Source organism: Odocoileus virginianus, chromosome 23 (genome assembly GCF_023699985.2).
Source record: "Odocoileus virginianus isolate 20LAN1187 ecotype Illinois chromosome 23, Ovbor_1.2, whole genome shotgun sequence".
NCBI classification, from domain to species: domain Eukaryota; kingdom Metazoa; phylum Chordata; class Mammalia; order Artiodactyla; family Cervidae; genus Odocoileus; species Odocoileus virginianus.
The window spans coordinates 4,144,512-4,163,090 of record NC_069696.1 but is presented as its reverse complement, the minus strand read 5'-3'; the positions used below and the strand labels follow the sequence as shown (position 1 = coordinate 4,163,090).

Below are 18,579 nucleotides of genomic sequence, written 5' to 3'. Positions count from 1 at the left end.
GTTGTGACAATGTGCCACACCAGCACACATAACCATCACTAATGTAATATCATTAACTTGATAATGAAAATTGATGGACCATCCTATTATTTTCCCTTTATACCTTGTAGCGGGCTTCCATGGTAGCTCATGCGGTAAAGAATCTGCCTGCAATGCAAGAGACTTGGTTTCGATCCCTGGGTTGGGAAGATCCTCTGGAGGAGGTCATGGCAACCCACTCCAGTATTCTTGCCTGGAGAATCCCCATGGAGAGAGGAGCCTGGTGGGCTACAGTCCATGGGGTCGCAAAGAGTAGGACACGACTGAACGACTAAGCACATGCCTTGTAGTATCAAATTCAAAGTTGCCTCCCATTCTCTCCCCAGGCTATTTAACAATACCTCTAGTCTGCTTTCCCCGTTGTAGTTCATGAATTGACAGCAACAGAACCTCTCTCAGAGCTTCCTCCCTGAGATGGTGTCTCCGGAAGTGATGACAGAGCATCGGTGTCCATCCCATAGACAAAGCTGTTTTCCTCTGAGAATCTTTCATGTTGGTGTTTCTTCACCTATGTTTTGCTGTCTGATTAACTTCTCTGCCAAATACAGATTTTTCTTCATAAACAGGCTAATGTTTACAAAAACTGGGGGAGAAAAACATCTTTCTTGTTTTTTCAAATAATACATGCAAATTTGTTTTAAGAAATACTAGAAGAAATAAATGAAAAATCATCTTCAAAGCCCAAATGACCACATTAAGATTTTATCCAAAAAAAAAAAAAAAAGATTTCTGCAAACTTACTTTCAGACAGCTCTCTGTATCTATTTAGGTATGCTATCTATAGATATGTACTCCTTTACATAAATGAGGTCACACTCCACATAGTGCTTTTTGACTTGCTTCTTTTACTTAATATCAACATTTATATATGACAATAAATGTAGATTTGTATTGTTTTTAATGGTTATGTAGTTTTGCATTCAATGAAATCTTAATGATTTTGTAAGAGTCATGTATACCGAGGATGTTATTTTTTTGCCTTACATTGCAAAATTTTGACCACTTATCATTGGTCTTTTAACCTTATTTATATTTTTCTTTATAGACATTGTTAAATCTCATGCCATAAATGTAACCTCTTTAATTTTATAATCCCTGATTTTTCTGACATGGCTGGAATGACTCTCCTCAACAAGATAATAAAAATACCTCCACGATTTTGCTTTGTGCTTTTATAGCTTTATTTATACTAAATTCTTATTCCTTCTTGAATTAATTGGTGGGAGGAATGCCAAGTTTCTTTAGATTCTTCCTCTCTTGGCTACATTTCTTAGCCAAGAAATGTGTCTTACAGAGCCCACATTCACTCTTGAAAGTACTGAAGCATCTACCCCGCATGTCTCCATGTGTGTAAATGTGGTCATCTCAAACTTCTACTGCCGTGTGTGTGTGTGTGTGTGTGTGTACCTATAACACACCTACCGCATTGGTGCTCTATCGCTGGGTAGCAATATTATGACAAACTTCGCAGTATAAAGAAGCACCTCTAATGACCTGACAGTTTCTGTGGGGAGAGTCAGGGCCAGGCTTTGCTTGGTCCTCTGCTTGGGGATCTCACTGACTGTCCTCAAGTTGCCGTTAGAGACTGGCTGGAGAAGGATCACTTCTAAGCACACGTGGTTGTGTTTAATTCCTGTGGGCTGTCAGACTGAGGGTTAAGTGTCCTCCTGTTGGCTGCATCCTCAGCTCCTGGGCTCACACGCTTCCCAACTGGGCCCCTTGTTTCCTCAAAGGCAGCACAAGAGGGCGGTCACAGAGGCCATGATCCCCAGGAGGCAGGGGTCACCGGGCTCTGTCTGTCCCCCTCACGTAGTCCCTGGGACTCAAATCCTGCTCGAATTCACATGGTAGTGCCCGAGGAGGGAAGCTTAACAAGCTCATTCTATTCATGTCAGATTTGGAAAGAGAAGGATAATGGCTTTGTTTCTCGAATATTCATAAAAAGAAAAGCAGTAACCTTTTCCCCTTGGACTAACTGTTTCTTAGACCTCCTCAATTTGAGATAATTATAACTACCCTCTGGCATTCAGTAGAACAAACTTATCCTGCGTTTTAGAGAAACAGAAATCCCCAAATCTCATCGAGTCTGTTTCTACTGTTCTGAGTTCCTTGACCCTGCTGGTAGTTCTTTACTGAACACGCTCCAAATTGTTCATATCCTTTTTAATGTCTATGCAGAGCATTCTTTTGATCTTTAGATCACAATTCTGGATGAAGAAATCTGACCTTCTAGAATTTTTTAATTCATAGGATTCACAGCACACATAATGAAGAGTCTTTGCAAATTTGTTTCCTCTCTGTATGTCTTTCTTTTTTCACTTCTGCAGCCTCATGCTTCTGGAGACTGTCAGCAAAAATTCCTATTATTTCCCATTCCCGAGCTCCATTCAGAGATATGGAAATGGGAGGATTCCCTCATCTTGGAAATTACTCTCCTTTTATCTTTCCCTTTCATCCTGAGAGTTTCTATTTAGTTCCTAGGAATGGGTAAGTTGACAGCTTAGTAAATTGATTTCTTGATATGTGGAAAGAAAGGATAAGGTCAGGGAGGAGACTGGAAGCAGAATTCAGAGTTTTAAAGCATCTCATCCCACATTTGTAAATGAATAAATAATCATTTCTTTCCAAGGTGGTAAGATTGTCTCTGATACTGAAAGGCAGTTCCCGTACATCCACTTACCCATGGCAGGTTTACCCCTCAGCAGGTCAGGGCTAGCTGCATGTTGTATTGCTTTTCTTTCCTGGAAAATGTTTAATATCCCCCTGCACTAGGCTCTATGGCTATCCACCTAATCTATCTATCTATGTACTATCTAACTACGCTTTTGTTGTTCAGTTACTAAGTCATGTCCGACTCTTTGCAACCCCATGGACTGCAGCATGCCAGGCTCCCCTGTCCTTCACTATCTCCTGGAGTTTGCTCAGATTCATGTCCACTGAGTCAGTAATGCTATCTAACCATCTCATCCTATGTCACCCCCTTCTCCCTTTGCTCTCAACATTTCCCAGCATTAGGGTGTTTTCCAGTGAGTCAGCTCTTCACATCAGGTGGTCAAAAATATTTCCATAGATATCTAGATAAACAGACAGATACTAGATATCTATATATAGATAGATCTCCTAAGTCAGATAGCATATTAAAAAGCAGAGACATAACTTTGCCAACAAAGGTCCATCTAGTCAAGGCTATGTTTTTTCCAGTGGTCATGTATGGATGTGAGATTTGGACTGTGAAGAAAGCTGAGCACCGAAAAATTGATGCTTTTGAACTGTAGTGTTGGAGAAGACTCTTGAGAGTCCCTTGGACTGCAAGGAGATCCACTGGTCCATCCTAGAGATCAGTCCTGGGTGTTCATTGGAAGGACTGATGCTGAAGCTGAAACTCCAATACTTTGGCCACCTCATGCGAAGAGTTGACTCATTTGAAGAGACCCTGATGTTGGGAGCGACTGGGGGCAGGAGGAGAAGGGGACGACAGAGGATGAGATGGCTGGATGGCATCACCGACTCGATGGACATGGGTTTGAGTGGACTCCAGGAGTTGATGATGGACAGGGAGGCCAGGAGTGCTGCGATTCACGGGGTCACAAAGAGTCGGACATGACTGAGCGACTGAACTTAACTGACTGAAGATTTCCAAGCCTCCTAACATCAGCTTTTCCATGCTTCTGCTCCCAACAGATGTTATCCAAACCATTCCTCAAAGATAGCTAATATTGCATGAAAAATGTATCTGGGAAATATTATGTGTCAATAGCCAAGTTCCATCTTTTTCATTCTAATATTACAAATTAAGCTACCATTGTATAATATCTGTTTACTAAGCAAAGATTTTTCCACTTTGTGAGATCGCTGTGGTCGTGCAGGAGGTGTCAAGGCTGTGGGGAATGGTGAGTGGGCGGGGGTGGGGGTAGGAGGGGAAACATGATGGTCTGAGTCCACACAAAATTCCCAGTTTCCAAGGTATTTCTTTGCTAAGCTGTATTTTTCCGGAGTTGTCTCTGCACTCTCTCTGGTTTGCAGAGAGGGGAGGAAAGAGGGAAAATTGGTTTCAATCTGAAGAAGGAGAGGGATCTGGTAACTAAGGTCTGTATGAAGGAACAATAGATAAGAAATACTGTCAGGATATTTTGATGGGGTTAGAGAAGAAGCTGGACTGAAACGTGAAAAATTCTGGACCCATCTTACAGACACTGAGGTATAGAAAGTGCTCTCTTTCTAGCCTCTCTTTTCAAGTCATCCCTTTCCATAGGCTCAACAGACACTGCTTTAAAGGTTATAAAAGCAGCTGAGGTCCAATCCCCAGCATCCACAGGCTCTGGCCCAGAGAGCAGACTGTGATCCAGAAAGCCGGAGGAGCAGGGCTGGGTCCTCAGCCGGGATCTCGGGCAGAATGAAGGCTGTCTGTGAGAACAAGACTGGAGCTCTTACAGGCTGAAACCCCCTCCAGCCGGCCTGCCCCGGGGGTACCACGAAGGAGTAGTGAGCCACCCACATTCAAGTATCACAAGGGGAAGCCACACCCTGTTATTTCCTTAAAGCTCCAGCATCATTCACAGAGAAGAAAGCCAACACGGTTTTAAAATGCCCTCAGACCGAAATGGGGCTTCCCTGGTTGTGCTGGTGGTAAAGAACCCACCTGCCAATGCAGGAGACTTGGGTTCAATCCCTGGGTTGGGTGTTATAGCCATGCTTTCCGGGAAACAAACTCACTCAGAAGGACAATGCAGATAGTAGAGTGCAGTTTATTACACCGGCGGGTCCAAGGCAGAGTCTCCTCTTAGCCAAAGGCCCCGACCAGCATTTGTGAAAATCTTTTATACCCCATGTGTACGTGTCCAAACCCACCACCCCAATTCCCTTGAGACTTACATAAACAAAGGAAGGGTAAATACAACTACAATAACCCCATCATTCACGTGTTATGTGTTCAAACAGTCAATAATCAATAAGCCCGCAGTTACATTCCAAACAGTTAATAATCAATAAGCTTGTGGTCACGTTCCAACTAGTTAATAATTGATAAGCCTGTGATTACATCCCGATAGATACTGAAAAAGTTTATGACCTGTCCGGAGACAGGGGTGATTACGGTCTGTTTCCTCTTAGGCGATGAGTAACCTGATTGTGATCTTCAAGATTCCCCTGTCCGGAGGGGGTCTTATCCTTCCACTGTCGTTCCCACAGGCCCTAAGCAGAGAGTTCAGAGTCCACTGGAGAGGCAGCCGAGCATGATCAGCACAGATAGGCCTGAGATGGAGTCCTGGCCCTATGAATTCCTTCTTCACGGGAAGAAACCCTGGAGAAGGAAATGGCAACCCACTCCAGTATTCTTGCCTGAAGGATCCCATGGACAGAGGAGCCTGGCGGGCTGCAGTCCATGGGGTCGCAAAGGGTCGGACACGACTGAGCGACTTCACTTATTGGAAGGGAGGGGCTGTGAGACTTAAGCTTTGTTAGCTTCATTAACTTTTACTAACGGTGTCTGTGCCTCTCCTGGATAAAGCTCAGGTCTCAGGGAGAGACGAGCTCGGATCCTAACTGTATATCTTAGTAGGTTTGGCATCTTTGGTCCTCCTCTCAGAAGCTTAGTTTCTTACCTATAAATCAGGGATGAGGCTGGTCTTCCTGGTGGTCAGTTAGGACTAACGAAGAAATATGTTAAATTTCCTGGGATGGGGCCATTGCTGCCAACACGGATGACTTTCTGTGGGGCTGAAAAAAATATCTTTAACTCATTCAAGTATTTCAAGTGTCTGCTGAGTGGCCTGAGTACTCTGAGAGTCTTCTGTGTTCAGGAGAGGGCAAAGCACTGTCTTAAGTTCATTCCAGTGGTGCTACGTCTGGACTTTACTCCCTGCCCCTCAGAACTGGAAGGATGGTCACTCTTGGAACAGCTGGTGCTGCTGGGAGACAGACTCTGGGTAGGTCAGATAGATGGGGAAGGAGCAGGTGGTCTCTTTTGGCGGTCTCTTTTTTCTATTGAGATCAGCTCTGGAGGAGTCAGAGCTAAAGGAAACTGAGAGATGACCCAGTCTTATCCTCTTGTTTCACATGTGAGAAATGGGGGCCAGAGAGATGGAATAGATGACCAAAGTCATCAGGTTGAGGACTAAATGCTCCTGTTCTCTCTCCCAGGGTATCCGTTGTTTTCATCACACCAAAATGTGCTCTTGCCTCACTTTCTTTTTATTTTTTATCATTTTAAAAAATATGTATTTATTTGGCCACACCGGGTCTTAGTTGCAGTGTGCGGAATCTTTAGTTGCAGCATGTGGGATCTAGTTCCCTGTCCAGGGATTGAACCTGAGCCCCCTGCATTTCGTGCAGGAGTCTTAGCCATTGGACCACCCAGGAAGTCCCTCATTTTCCATTTATGCCCTTCCTTTCTGCCTTTTCCCCCTACAGTGATCACCTTGCAGGCCTCAATGCCCTGTTTGAACAGCCACTTCTTCAGGCTCCTGCCTGCTAGTCTTCAGGCGTGAACACAGAGCTCCTCAACTGCTAAAATCTTCATCGATGGAAACTGAGAGCTGAGTCAGCAGCTCAGAGCCACGGCTGGAGCAAACACGACCTAGCTGGTCAGCAGGGCACAGAGTGGGGGAGTCAGGAGGTCATTCCGGATGCTCTGGCCTGATGGGGCTGTTGAGTGCCTGGAGGGCGTCCGGAAAGGAAACAGTGGGTGGGGTGAGAAGTGAGGATGCCTAGGAAAGATGAAAGGGTTTGTGCTTATTGCTCTTGGAGAGGAAAAAGCTGAGCATGGCTTTCAGATAGAGTTTCAAATGTAAGACCAGCTGTAACACCTCCTCCCTGAGGACAGAACAAGCAATAACGTAACAGCAGCCTGAGGGTTTAGACTGCAGAGGTTTCTGACTGGCTGCCCAGCAGAGTTATGCAGGGGGAGATCTAAAAACCCCCAGTGTCCAAGCTATACCCCAGGACAATTCAGCTGAGTCTTCAGGGTTGGGAGTCGGGCCTTGGTGACTTTTTAACGTTTCCCCGGGTGGTTTCTATGGCCAGCCATGGCTGAAGACATACGCTAAGGGTGAAGGTAAATCTCCTTAAGTGCTAAGGGTCACATGATGTAGGAGAGGACCCATTTGTTGTCATTTTTTGGTCACTAAGTCATGTCTGACTCTTTACAACCCTATGGACTGCAGCACACCAGGCTTCCCTGTCTAGCACCGTCTCCCAGAGCTTGCTCAAATTCGTGTCCATTGAGTCAGTGATGCCTTGTGATCTGACCTTCCTCCCTGGAAATGATGTCAGCAGATAACAGACTCTCAGCTCTGTGGGTGTTTAGGACAGAGCGTGAATTAGAGTCAGGTTTCAAGGTTAGAGCTCCTTAGGCTGGGCCCAGACTGTAAGTTTATATGTATGCTATATACAGGATGCATTGAACATAGGTAGCCAGTAAGCTCGGGAGGAGGGCATGGCCACCCACTCCAGGATTCTTGCCTGGGAAATCCCGTGGACAGGGAAGCCTGGAGGGCTGCAGTCCAGGGGGTCGCAAAGAGCCAGACACGACTGAGCGACTAAACAACAGACAGCGACAGCACCTCTGCAATGATACGGCTCAACAGGTGATTCCGTGGCAGTCAGCGCTGGCATCGCTTTCCAGGGGAGGACACTGTGCTCCTGCGTTAGGTGTCTTCCCGTCAGCAGGCCCTCCACGAAACGCACTGCACGTCTGACACTTTCCCTTTGCCCTGAAAGCCCCCAGAGCTGCATCATGCCTGGGGATCCTTACATTGGAGCTTTCCTGGTGGCTCGGATGGTCAAGAATCTGGCTGCAATGCAGGAGACCCAAGTTCCATCCCTGAATTGGTTGGGAAGATCCCTTGGAGAAGGGAATGGCTACCCACTCCAATACTCTTGCCCGGAGAATCCCATGGACAGAGGATCCTGGCGGGCTATATAGTCCATGGGGTCGCAAAGAGTCAGACACGATGGAGTGACTAACACTTTCACCTTTTGTTCACATTGCAGCTGATAGTAATCTGGCCAAGTGGTGATCTGGCCCCACCTACCCCAGTTCCCTCTCTAGTAAAACTCTGTCCATGTCCCCCAAAGACATCTTGCTCGCTCCTGTCTCACGGGCCTTCCCTTCTGTCCCCCTGCCCGCCTGGCCCCTCAGGACCTCACTCCCACCCCGCAGCCTCCACACAGCTCTCAGCCGCGCTCCCTCTCGGCTGACCTGTGATTTGATTCAGCCCCGAGTCCTGCCTGTGTTGTTCTCTAACTGCTTCCGATGCGGGAGTTTGTGTCTCCTTGAGGGGAAAACCCTTTGTGTTCCCTGTTCCCGTGAATATCATAGTGCTGGAGACACCACGGGGCCCACACAGCCCCTCACGGACAGTTGTCGGGGGGCGTTCTCCCTCCCACCATGACCAGTGAACCACACGTGTGCTCCTGGTGGGCGCTGGATGCCCAGTGCTGACATAGCATGTCTGAAGCGGCCCTGTCTATTTTTCTCTTGTTTGGGGAAACCAGTATGGGGGAGAGAGCAAATCATAATCTTTTTTAAAAGCTTTATTTTAAATTAATTTCAGACTTATAGAAATGTTGCAAAAATAATACAAAGTCTCCATATACCCACCTCCCAGCCTCCCCTCGTGTTCACAAATCACATAACTGTGGTGTCATTTCTCAGGAAGTTACCGTTGGTAGAGCATGGTTGAACTAAACTCAAGGCCTTTTTACATCAACGTCCCTCTTCTGTTCTCATCCCACCCAGGACCCCACCTGTCATCCATGCTGCACTGAATCATTATGCCCCCTTAGTCCCCTGTCCAAGACACTTTTGAAGAGCGAGTGGCCACCTATTTGACCCAATGTCCCTCACTTTGGATGTGTCTTACATTTTCTTATGAGTGAAGAACAATTTTGGCAAGAAAACCGCAGAACTTATGGCCTTCTTAATAACTGTCTCACGCAATTCAGGATATGAATATTGATGTCTTATTATCTTGGTGATTAAGTGAAGTGAAGTCTCTCAGTCGTGTCCGACTCTTTGTGACCCCATGGACTGTAGCCTACCAGGCTCCTCCCATGGCATTTTCCAGGCAAGAGTACTGGAGTGGGTTGCCATTTCCTTCTCCAGAGGATCTTCCCCACCCAGAGATTGAACCCGGGTCTCCCGCATTGTAGGCAGATGCTTTACCGTCTGAGACACCAGAGCTCCCACTGATTTATTGGTGGATCTTGTCTACAAACTTCCCTGATAGCTCAGTTGGTAAAGAATCTGCCTGCCCTGGGTTGGGAAGATTCCCTGGAGAAGGGAAAAGCTACCCACTCCAGTATTCTGTATTCCAGTATTCCAGTATTCTGGCCTGCCTATGGACCATATAGTCCATGGGGTTGCAAAGAATTGGACATGACTGAGCAACTTTCACTTGCCTACAAAAATTATGTCACTGTCTAAAGCTGATTTTCTATTTCTCTTTTTCCTTCTGGATTTAATCATTGGAATTCCACTGTCTGGAAAAGCTGGCCTTTCTTCCCCATTTATTTGTTTAGTGGACTATTTATTTCTATTAGTATGAAATTGTGACTATATTTTATTCTTTGGGTTATAATCCAGTACCATCGTTTTCCATTTTCTTGCTCAAATTGTTCCAGTTTTAGCAAACCATGATTTTTTTTTCCCATTTATTCTACTTGCTCCTTTCTTCCCTTTCAGTATGATCTTTGAAAAGAGATCGAAAAGGTCAACAGGAATCAAAAAGTTCCCTCCCCGCTGCGGTTAAACATGACTGTGCCCATTAATTCACAGAGGAGAGGAATCCACCTCTTCCTTTGCCAACCCATTCCAATGTTGAAACCGATGCTACTCAAAATGTTCTTTCTGAAACAAATTATGCTCCTTTTAAAACTGATTTGCTCTTGTTCCATTCTGAGGAGAGACAAAAAAAAAAAAAAATTGTTGGGAGACTAGCTCATGGCATGTTGGTGTTTGAAAACCCCAGGGTCAATTTGAGGGAGACCCAGGTCTCCTGGGCTGCTCCTCCAGAGTGTGCTTTGCTTCATAAACTCTGTTCTGGAGCCTTGGTTGTTTGTTAGGGGACTTACTGTGTAGTAAGTACGGCTAGCTGATGAGTAAGAATGAGAGTTCATTGCTTTTTGGTCTTTTTGCATGAGTTTGCAGCCTCCCTGGGAGGACCCTGTGATCTATTGCTTACACACTCAAGTCAGACAGATGGATAGGTGGGGAGAGGAAAGAGGCAGAAGAAACATAAGAATAATCATCTCTTAGAGGCTCGCTTGTGTTTTCGTGATTTGCTTCCAAGCCCTCAAGGCTGGTGGAGGATAAGAGGAATAGATGCTACCTCATCATCTCTGATTTACCCTCATTTCTGGCACGACTGTACAATCCCACCCCTTGCATCCCTCATATCCCCTGACTCGTCCCTTCTGTCCAGCAGGAGATGGCTTTGCTCAGGGGTCTTTCAGCCCCGCCCCTTCAGGATATGTCCCTGCTGACCTTGAACACTTCCTTAGGGATAAATAAGGGCTGGCTGTGTGTTATAGACGCTTTACATGTACTCAGATCTCCTAGAACCTCTCACAGCCTTGCAAAGTAAGGAATATTCCCCTCTTTTTAAAAAATTTTTATTTTATTGAAGTATAGTTGATTTACAGTGTTTCAAGTGTACAGCAAAGTGATTCAGTTAGACATGTGTATACGTATATATATATTCTGTTTCAGATTCTTTTTCATTGTAGGATATTACAATGTACTGAAGAGAGTTCCCTGTGCTATATAGTAGGATGTTGTTTGTTATCTACTTTATATGTAGTCATGGGTATTTGCTAATCCCAATCTCTTAGTTTATCCCTCCCCCTCCGCTTTCTCTTTTGGTAACTATAAGTTTATTTTCTGTGTCTGTGAGCTTGTTTCTGTTTTGTAGATAAGTCCATTTGTGGGATTCTTTTGGTCTTTTTAAAAAATATTTTAATTTATTTATTTATTCAGCTGCACCGGATATTAGTTGTGGCATGTGGAATCTTTAGTTGCAGCATGTGGGATCTAGTTCCCTGACCAAGGGTCAAACCCGGGCCCCCTGCACTGGGCGTGCAGAGTCTTAGCCATTCCACATCTAGGGGTGTCCCTGTCTGTCTTCTGTCTGTGCTCAGGCTCAGTCGTGTCCAAATCTTTGCAACCCTCTGGACTACAGCCCACAAGACTCTTCTGTCCATGGGATTTCCCAGGCAACAATACTGAAGTGGGTTGCCATTTCCTTCTCCAGGGGATCTTCCCGACCCAGGGATCAAACCTGCATCTCCTGTGTCTCTTGCATTGCAGGCAGATTCTTTACCCTAGATAAGTTCATTTGTATCATATTTCAGATTCTGCAGATAAGTGATATCATGTCGTATCTGTCTGTCTGACTTACTTCACTTGATATAACTACCTCTAGATCCATCAGATGCTCCTCTTTATCTAGATGAGAAAACAGGACTTTTAGAGGTTGGACACCTTGCTCCCCACAGCAACCTGGGAAGGGTCAGAAGTGGGACCCAGACCCTGGAGTACCTTGGCCTCGGAGCCTGGAGCGGGAGCAGCCCCACACACACTCAGTGTGTCTCCTTGGCCCCTGGTGGGGCTGGGGCTCCTGACTCCACCCTCCGCTCCTCTCCTCCCCATCAGTCCGCTCCTGCACCATGACCCGGGTAGGGCTTTGCTTTTCTGTGAATCTTGGCACGTCCTTTTCTGTGTTGGTTTAGACAACTATTTAAAGAAATCAATTGTAGCACATTGTTTAGAAATTCAAGCAATACTAAAGCTTAAAAAGCAGAAGTGATATGTGCCTCTTCATATCTCCTGACCCCAGCCCTACTCTCCAGATGTAACTACTAACAACCGTGCAGAAATTATTTCTTCAGACTTCTCTATATGCAGATAAGTGTGTGTGTATGTGTGTATGTTTGAGAAGTATTTCTCATTGTCCAAAGTTCTATAAACCTACACATCTTTACTCTAAATCACCGTCCATTCCAAGTCCTAAATAGTGAAGGGGTAAGATAAATACATGTTTAAGGTAATCTACACAGCACCTGACCAAAGAAACACCTACTCTTGGTGGATTTATGGCTGCCCTTGAGTTGAGGGGGAGAGAGAGAGAGAGAGAGAGAGAGAGAGAGAGAGAGAGAGAGAGAGAGAGAAGGCAGGATCCTGCTGGAGAGACCTGAGGTCACCCAGGAGGAGAGTGCTGCCTACCAGCTCACACTTGAGGGTGAGCGAGGGTGAGCCTTTGAGCTGAGGGGAGGGGACAAGGGCGGAATGTGGGCTGGGCCAAGTTTAGAATTACAAGTGCCAGAGGAGTGGGAACCACACTTTAAATAGCCATCACCTCCCCTTCCCCCAGATAATTCTCCCCTCTGACCGGACCTCTGGCAGCAACTACACTAAGGTTTGTGCTGTTTTCTTCTCTTTTTCTCCTGCTTCTGGGTGTCAGACTGCAGGTGGGTAGGATCCATAAGACTTACAATGAAAGGGTTTTGGGATCCTCTCCTAGAAATATGACATTTATGTGTGATACGCGAAGACTAGCTATTTTCTTGACTTTCTGAAATTTTGGTGGCTGCTGATTCAAGGACCAATGTAACTTGGAGAAAGAGGACCCCAGATGAAAGGGGAAGATATTTGGGTTTATTTCTAAGAAAATGAAGGCTCTCTGCTCTGAGACAAGATTGAAAGTTGAAAGAAAAAAAAAAAGAGTTGAAAGAACATAAAACAAGATTGAAAGAAAATAAAAATTCAAGTGCCTGTTATACTATGAAGTGCTTTCATATATATATATATACATGAATATATATACATATATATGAAATATATATAAAAATATATGTATATGAAATAGATGTATGTATATATACATCTCTTTGTTTAATCCTCATGGCTAAGTGTATCCTGTCATGCCCCTATATAAATCTATCGAGAGTAGGTGTCTCTTTGGTCAAGTGCTGTGTAGAGTAACTGAAACACATATTTATCTTACCCTTTTACGGCTTAGAACTTGGAATGGGCAGTGATTTAGAAAAAAGATGTGTAGATTATGAAACTTTGGACAGTTAGAAAAACTTCCCAAATACATATACACACACACGCACACATCTGCATATAGAAGAGTCTGAAGAAATATTCACTGCGCAATTGTTAGTAGTTATATTTGGAGAGTAGAGCTGGAATCAGGAGATGAAGTGAAGAGACATTTTATAGACAAGCAAACCAAGGCTCAGAGTGATGAATTCATTTCCCGGGAGTCGGGTGGCCTCTGATGCAGAGCTATGGTGTGAGTATAGACTTGTGCTTCGATTGTATGATGCTGCCTCTGCTACCCAACGCGGCTAAGAGACTTAGGGTAGGCTTCTGTTCTCCTGGGGTCTCTGGGGAGTGGAGAAGTGAGGGGGGTAGTGTTTAATCATTGGAAGACAACCATCGGGCCCAGAACCTGCTTAAGACAGGAGGCGACCATCTCAGAAGGACTGGGGAAGCTTCTGGGGACCAACAGCTTGAGTTTCTCCTTCTTAACCCACAGTCTCTGGAGCCCATTCCCTCATTCATCAAATAAGCAGCACATTCCTGACCTCCCTCTGGCTTTCTGGATCCCCCGGGACAGCCACTCTGGGGAGACAGAACTGCAGGAGGGTTGTGGCCGGATGGGGCTCTTGTGAGAAAGTTCTTGTCCCAGGAACTTTTCGTGGGAGGGGTGCGTGTAGAAAGAAGCACATGTACCCACTTCTGCAGAGAAGGGACCGCTGTATACAATCAGGGATACTTACATTAGACTCGCTGCTAAACCCACCGGCCAGTGTGAGAGAGGGAGGTAGCTGAACAAGCAGGACATCATGGGGTCAGGTCCCGGCTGTGCTACATGGCTGCACATGTGTCATCCAACCTTTCTGATGGGCAGCTCCCTGCTTACAAAGCTGAGGGAATTCGGTCACATCCCAGTGCTGCGTGGACTGAATGACATAAAGGCATGTAAAGCACCTGGCCTACAGTAGTTGTTCTCTGAATGTGACCACATCCAATCTCACCTGCAACCCCAGTGCGAGTCTAGAATAGGGCCAGGCAGGGTGTAGCCAGCAGCTCTGAGTTCATCTTATGTTGTCTCTGCAGTAACGGAGTCTTGCGCTGGCATCATCAGAAAAGAAAAGGAGCCGACAGGTCGTCTTCCTCTTACACTGCTCTCAGAGAGCGATGCAGGGCGTACCTGGGAAGGTCAGCTCATCTTAGAGTCCCTGGTTCTGCTCAATCTTTCTCATCTTCTTGCAAGGATCCAAAAAAGCTGGCTTTCACATTCCTCTTACAAAAACATATTTTTGATGAAAATGTAGAAAGTATAGATAAGGAAAATATCTCTAAAACCCATCCACTGAGAGAGAAATGCCTTGGTCAATATCCTAATTTTCATGCATGCAAATACTTTATAAGGTATTTTTCCCAGCATCATCATGGCACTTGGTCTATTTTGTAACAGTTTGCACTTCACATTTTGTGAACACCTCTTTGTCTTTCTTCTGCAGCATAGTTTCTAATGATTATATAGTAGTCCATTGTCTGAGCCATAATTTATTAACCTAGTTACCATATTTGAACATTTATGTACTTTCTAGTTTTTCACTGCTACAAGCATGAACATCCTCAGTGCTGAATCTTTACATAGAGTCAGAGTCATCTTCATGGGGTAAATTCCCCAAAGGAGAATCGGTGGCTTAAGGATACATACAAATCCCATCCCTTCAACTGTCCTCAAACATGGAATAGACAGACTGAGGTACATGCTAACGCAGACGAAGCTGGTTGTAGGGTGGCAGGGAGAACTCAGCCCGGGGCAGGTGGGCTCCCCATGTCCACAAGCCCCCACCCAAGGCACCTTCTAGGGGTAAAATGTCTGGGCCTCAGAGTCATTGCTTTCTTACTGAAGCAGGAAAGGAACATATATACTCAACCTTTACCAACCAGAGATGCCAAGGGGAGTGCGGATTTGCAGATAGCAGTAGGAGTCACTCTCCTCCCAGGCACTTTTCCTTTGGGAATTTGCTGGAAAGGAAAGGGGCAGCTTTCCTTCCAGGCACCCTCCCCCCAGCCCCCAGCAGTAGCACAGTGCCCTGCTTGTCTTTCAGGGGGAATGGATAGCAAGGTCTCGGGCACCACCAGCAATGGAGAGACCAAACCAGTGTGCCCAGGCGTGGAAAAGGCGGCGGAGGATGGCGCCCTGCAGCGAGACCAGTGGAGCAACAAGATGGAGTTCGTGCTGTCCGTGGCTGGGGAGATTATCGGGCTGGGCAACGTCTGGAGGTTCCCCTACCTCTGCTACAAAAACGGGGGAGGTGAGTTCACTTGAGATGGGCGCGGTGGGGGAGAGCTGTGCCTGCCCGGCGCCTCCCGCCTGGGCAGTGGATGGAAGTTTCCTGCCTCTGTTACAAAAACAGGGAGAGGTGAGAGGCACTGCACCCTTCACCCCTGCAAGGCTGTCTCCACCTCCTGACCTACTGCGCTCTGGGGAGCCCCATGGATGCGGAGGATGCTGGAGTTGGACAAACCCTGAGAAGTCGCTCAGGACCCTGCAGGAGGAGCACCTGGACGGGGGTGACTTCCTGGGTACCCATGGTGGCAGCAGAGAAACACGGGTGTGGGCTGGGACCAGATGGATGGGGGTTTGGGTTCTGGCTCTGCTATTCACTCCTGTGCCCTGGGGCAAGCCCTTGGACCTCAGGTGGGTGCAGTGAACAGAGACGGTTCTTCCTGCCCCTCAAGGTGTTTGTCAGGACTGGAGGTCGTGGGCAAAGGGCCTCAGAAACCATAGCTGTGCTGATGTTGGCACCCAGCTGTCCCGTGGCCTCAAGACTCTGAAACCAGGGCCACCTGTCCCCTGCCCCACCCCACCTGCACTGTGACATCACCCCCAACGTATCTCCTTTGATCCCAGTGGCTCTTCATCTATAATTTTCCCATTGAAATGTTTGTATGGGGTGGGGGAGCATGGATTCTAGTTCCTTTCTGGATCCTTCCTGCCTCTCAGGCCCTGCAGTGATCCCACTGCCCCCATAGCAATGTGGGTCACTTTCCCACATGGACTTTCTTCTAGGCACCCCCCCACCCCCACTGCCAGGTCTCTGGGGAGGCCCTCAGGGATATCCCAGGTGCTGAAGGCCTCTGGGCAGAGCAGTGGGTTCGGAAGGTCTCCTCGTCGGTGGGTAAAGCTTAGTGGGACTAGGTCCCAGGTCTGGTTTTAGGGGCGGGGTAGGGCTGCAGTCTGGGCTGGAGGAGGGGAAATACTGAGATAAATCACAGGGAAAGACTGAGGGGTTGGGAGATTTGTGGGCCACGAGGACTTTAGGCACCTTAATGCAACACTCACCCTTGCTGGGGGCGTGGGGGCCTCCCTGTGCGTGAGCCCAGTTGAAGTGGTTTTGGGGAGAGAAAGCCCACAGCACAGAGTAGGGGTGGGAGGTCAGGAGGGAGGAGAACATAGGGAGGTCCTGAGCCCATTCTTACTCTTAGGATGGTGGCAGCTGGGCACTGGCCCGGGGACCGGAGGTTAACTTGTATTTTCCCAGAGTGGGTGGGAATGGGCTGGTGTATTCTCCCTCCCCCAGACTCTCTGGCCGGCAGTCTGAAGCTGCAGGGCTTTGCTTGGTTGGCTGGCATCTCCAGGGAAGGCAGGAGATCCCCACCCAGCTCTGGACCCTCCCACAGCTTGTTCAGACCCTTGGGCCCTAGGGTGGTCGGATTCAGCTAGTCCGGGGAGGAGGAGGGGTGGGAGGCTAAGCTGGGCCTGGGGGCTCTGTGTCTGGACCCGGTGACCAGCTTAGCCCCTCACACAGCAAGAAGATTAGGAGGTGAGCTGCTTTCCGCAAGCCGCTCTGGAATGGGACCGCGAGGTTGGCCTGGGAATTAGCAGGACTGGCACGAAGAGGTGGGGGAGGGATTCTGGTGTCTGTGGGGACCCCTGTGCTGAGGAAGGGAAGGAAGGGGGAGCAGGGGCAAGGGCAGGAGCACGGTGTCACCCTGTCTACGGGAGGCGTCCCCCAGTGGGTTTGTGCCTGAGCTCTGCTTCGGGGGCCCATTTAGGTCTGTGAGGCCTGGGGACATGTGGCTGGGTCTCAGAAAAGGAAACGCAGGCCAGGATCACGACCACGGCCCCTGATTCTTCACCGAAGGAGCAGGGGTGCGGAGGTAGGAGGTGGCCACTTCCTCCCTGGGCAGGGCCTGTCCTCCAGCACGCTGGTCCCCAGGACCCGTTTTGGGGGTCCTGGGACCATCTGCAGAATCCTGACGCCATCCCCTTCCTCTCACCCTGTCTTCTCCAGTGGGGCACCGGGCCTCAGGCTTCCTCTTCTCTTTCCTTGACGGACAACAGCAGCTGGAGGAAGTGCGCTGAGGGGCTCTGGGGCTGGAGGCCGATGCCCAGCTTTGCTCTGAAGGCCCCGAGTCACGCAGAGCCAGCAGATGGACACATGGGTGGCGCCTCTGCTGGCGTGATGGGGGCCCGTCCAGGACCCCCCTGGTCTGTGCAGGGACCCAGACAGGCCTGCTCTTCTGGTTTCTGGTGTTCCCAGAGTCTCATCCTTTCTGTGCCTTTCACCCTCCTCGCCCCCTCAGAGCACAGGCCCCACACTTCGTCTCGTCACCTCGTCTCTTGGTCTGGAAGGGACAGACGCCTCCTTGTGACAGGGCCCTTCACTGCCGACATGAGACAGGGGGCGGGGAAGGGGAGGACAGAGACCTCCTAGGTTGGTTTGATCCCCTCCTCCCGGTTTAAGTGCTTTTATTTAAACCCATGGCTCTCAGATCAGGGCTGGGACTCCCAGGGGATTCGAGGATGGTTCTGAGCAGGTTCTGAGGATGCTGGGGTCATGGCATGAACCTCCCGGGGTCACATGTGCTATCAGCCTGCCTCTGCTGGGTGCTTTCTCCAACTTCACAGCTGAAAATAGAAGCTTTTGTGCTTGGAGGGAGGACCTTATTGTTATTAATGTTTGTTCCTTGGGGATCTCAGGGAAGAAGACGTCCCCGAAGCATAGTGTCAGTTCCAAGCTGAAAATGCAAGTGCTGTCTTTGGTTCCTTCCAGCCTGGAGGTTTGGTAGATCCAATTAGAAGTGAGCCCCAGAACAGGGCAAGGGCTGAGGTAAGAATATGATGGAGGACAGGTCGGCAGTGAAACACAGTAGCTGAAAACCAGAGACACTGAGAAAGTGGTGTGAAGAAACCAAGTCCAGTGGCTGGGACTTGGGCTTTCAATGCAGAGGGTGTGGGTTCAGTCCCTGGTTGGGGAGCCAAGATCCCACATGCCTCATGGTCAAAAAACCAAAACACAAAACAGAAGCAATATTGTAACAAATGCAATAAACATCTAAAAAATGATCCATATTAAAAAAAAACAAAAAAACAAGAACTTAAAAAAAAAAATAAAATATAAAATCAGCATCCAGCAGAAGATAGGGAAAAAGGGGTGCCTTCTACGTAAGTGCCCTCCTTGCTGTCCAGACACTGTGGCCAGTCCACCCTGAGCACCTGCCCCCACCCC

General features: G+C 47.8%; 1 protein-coding gene across 4 annotated transcripts in view; it reads left to right on the top strand.

The window, feature by feature from the left end:
• The first annotated feature begins 12,366 nt into the window (after positions 1-12,366).
• The window catches only part of SLC6A13 (solute carrier family 6 member 13), a 42,153-nt gene continuing 35,940 nt past the window's right edge, over positions 12,367-18,579 (top strand). For all 4 annotated transcript variants that reach the window (XM_070453195.1, XM_070453196.1, XM_020882148.2 and 1 more), the window contains exons 1-2: positions 12,367-12,452; positions 15,172-15,378. In XM_070453195.1, the coding sequence (XP_070309296.1) occupies positions 15,177-15,378 (202 nt within the window). In that variant the 5' untranslated portion in view covers positions 12,367-12,452; positions 15,172-15,176. The remainder of the gene's footprint in view (positions 12,453-15,171; positions 15,379-18,579) is intronic.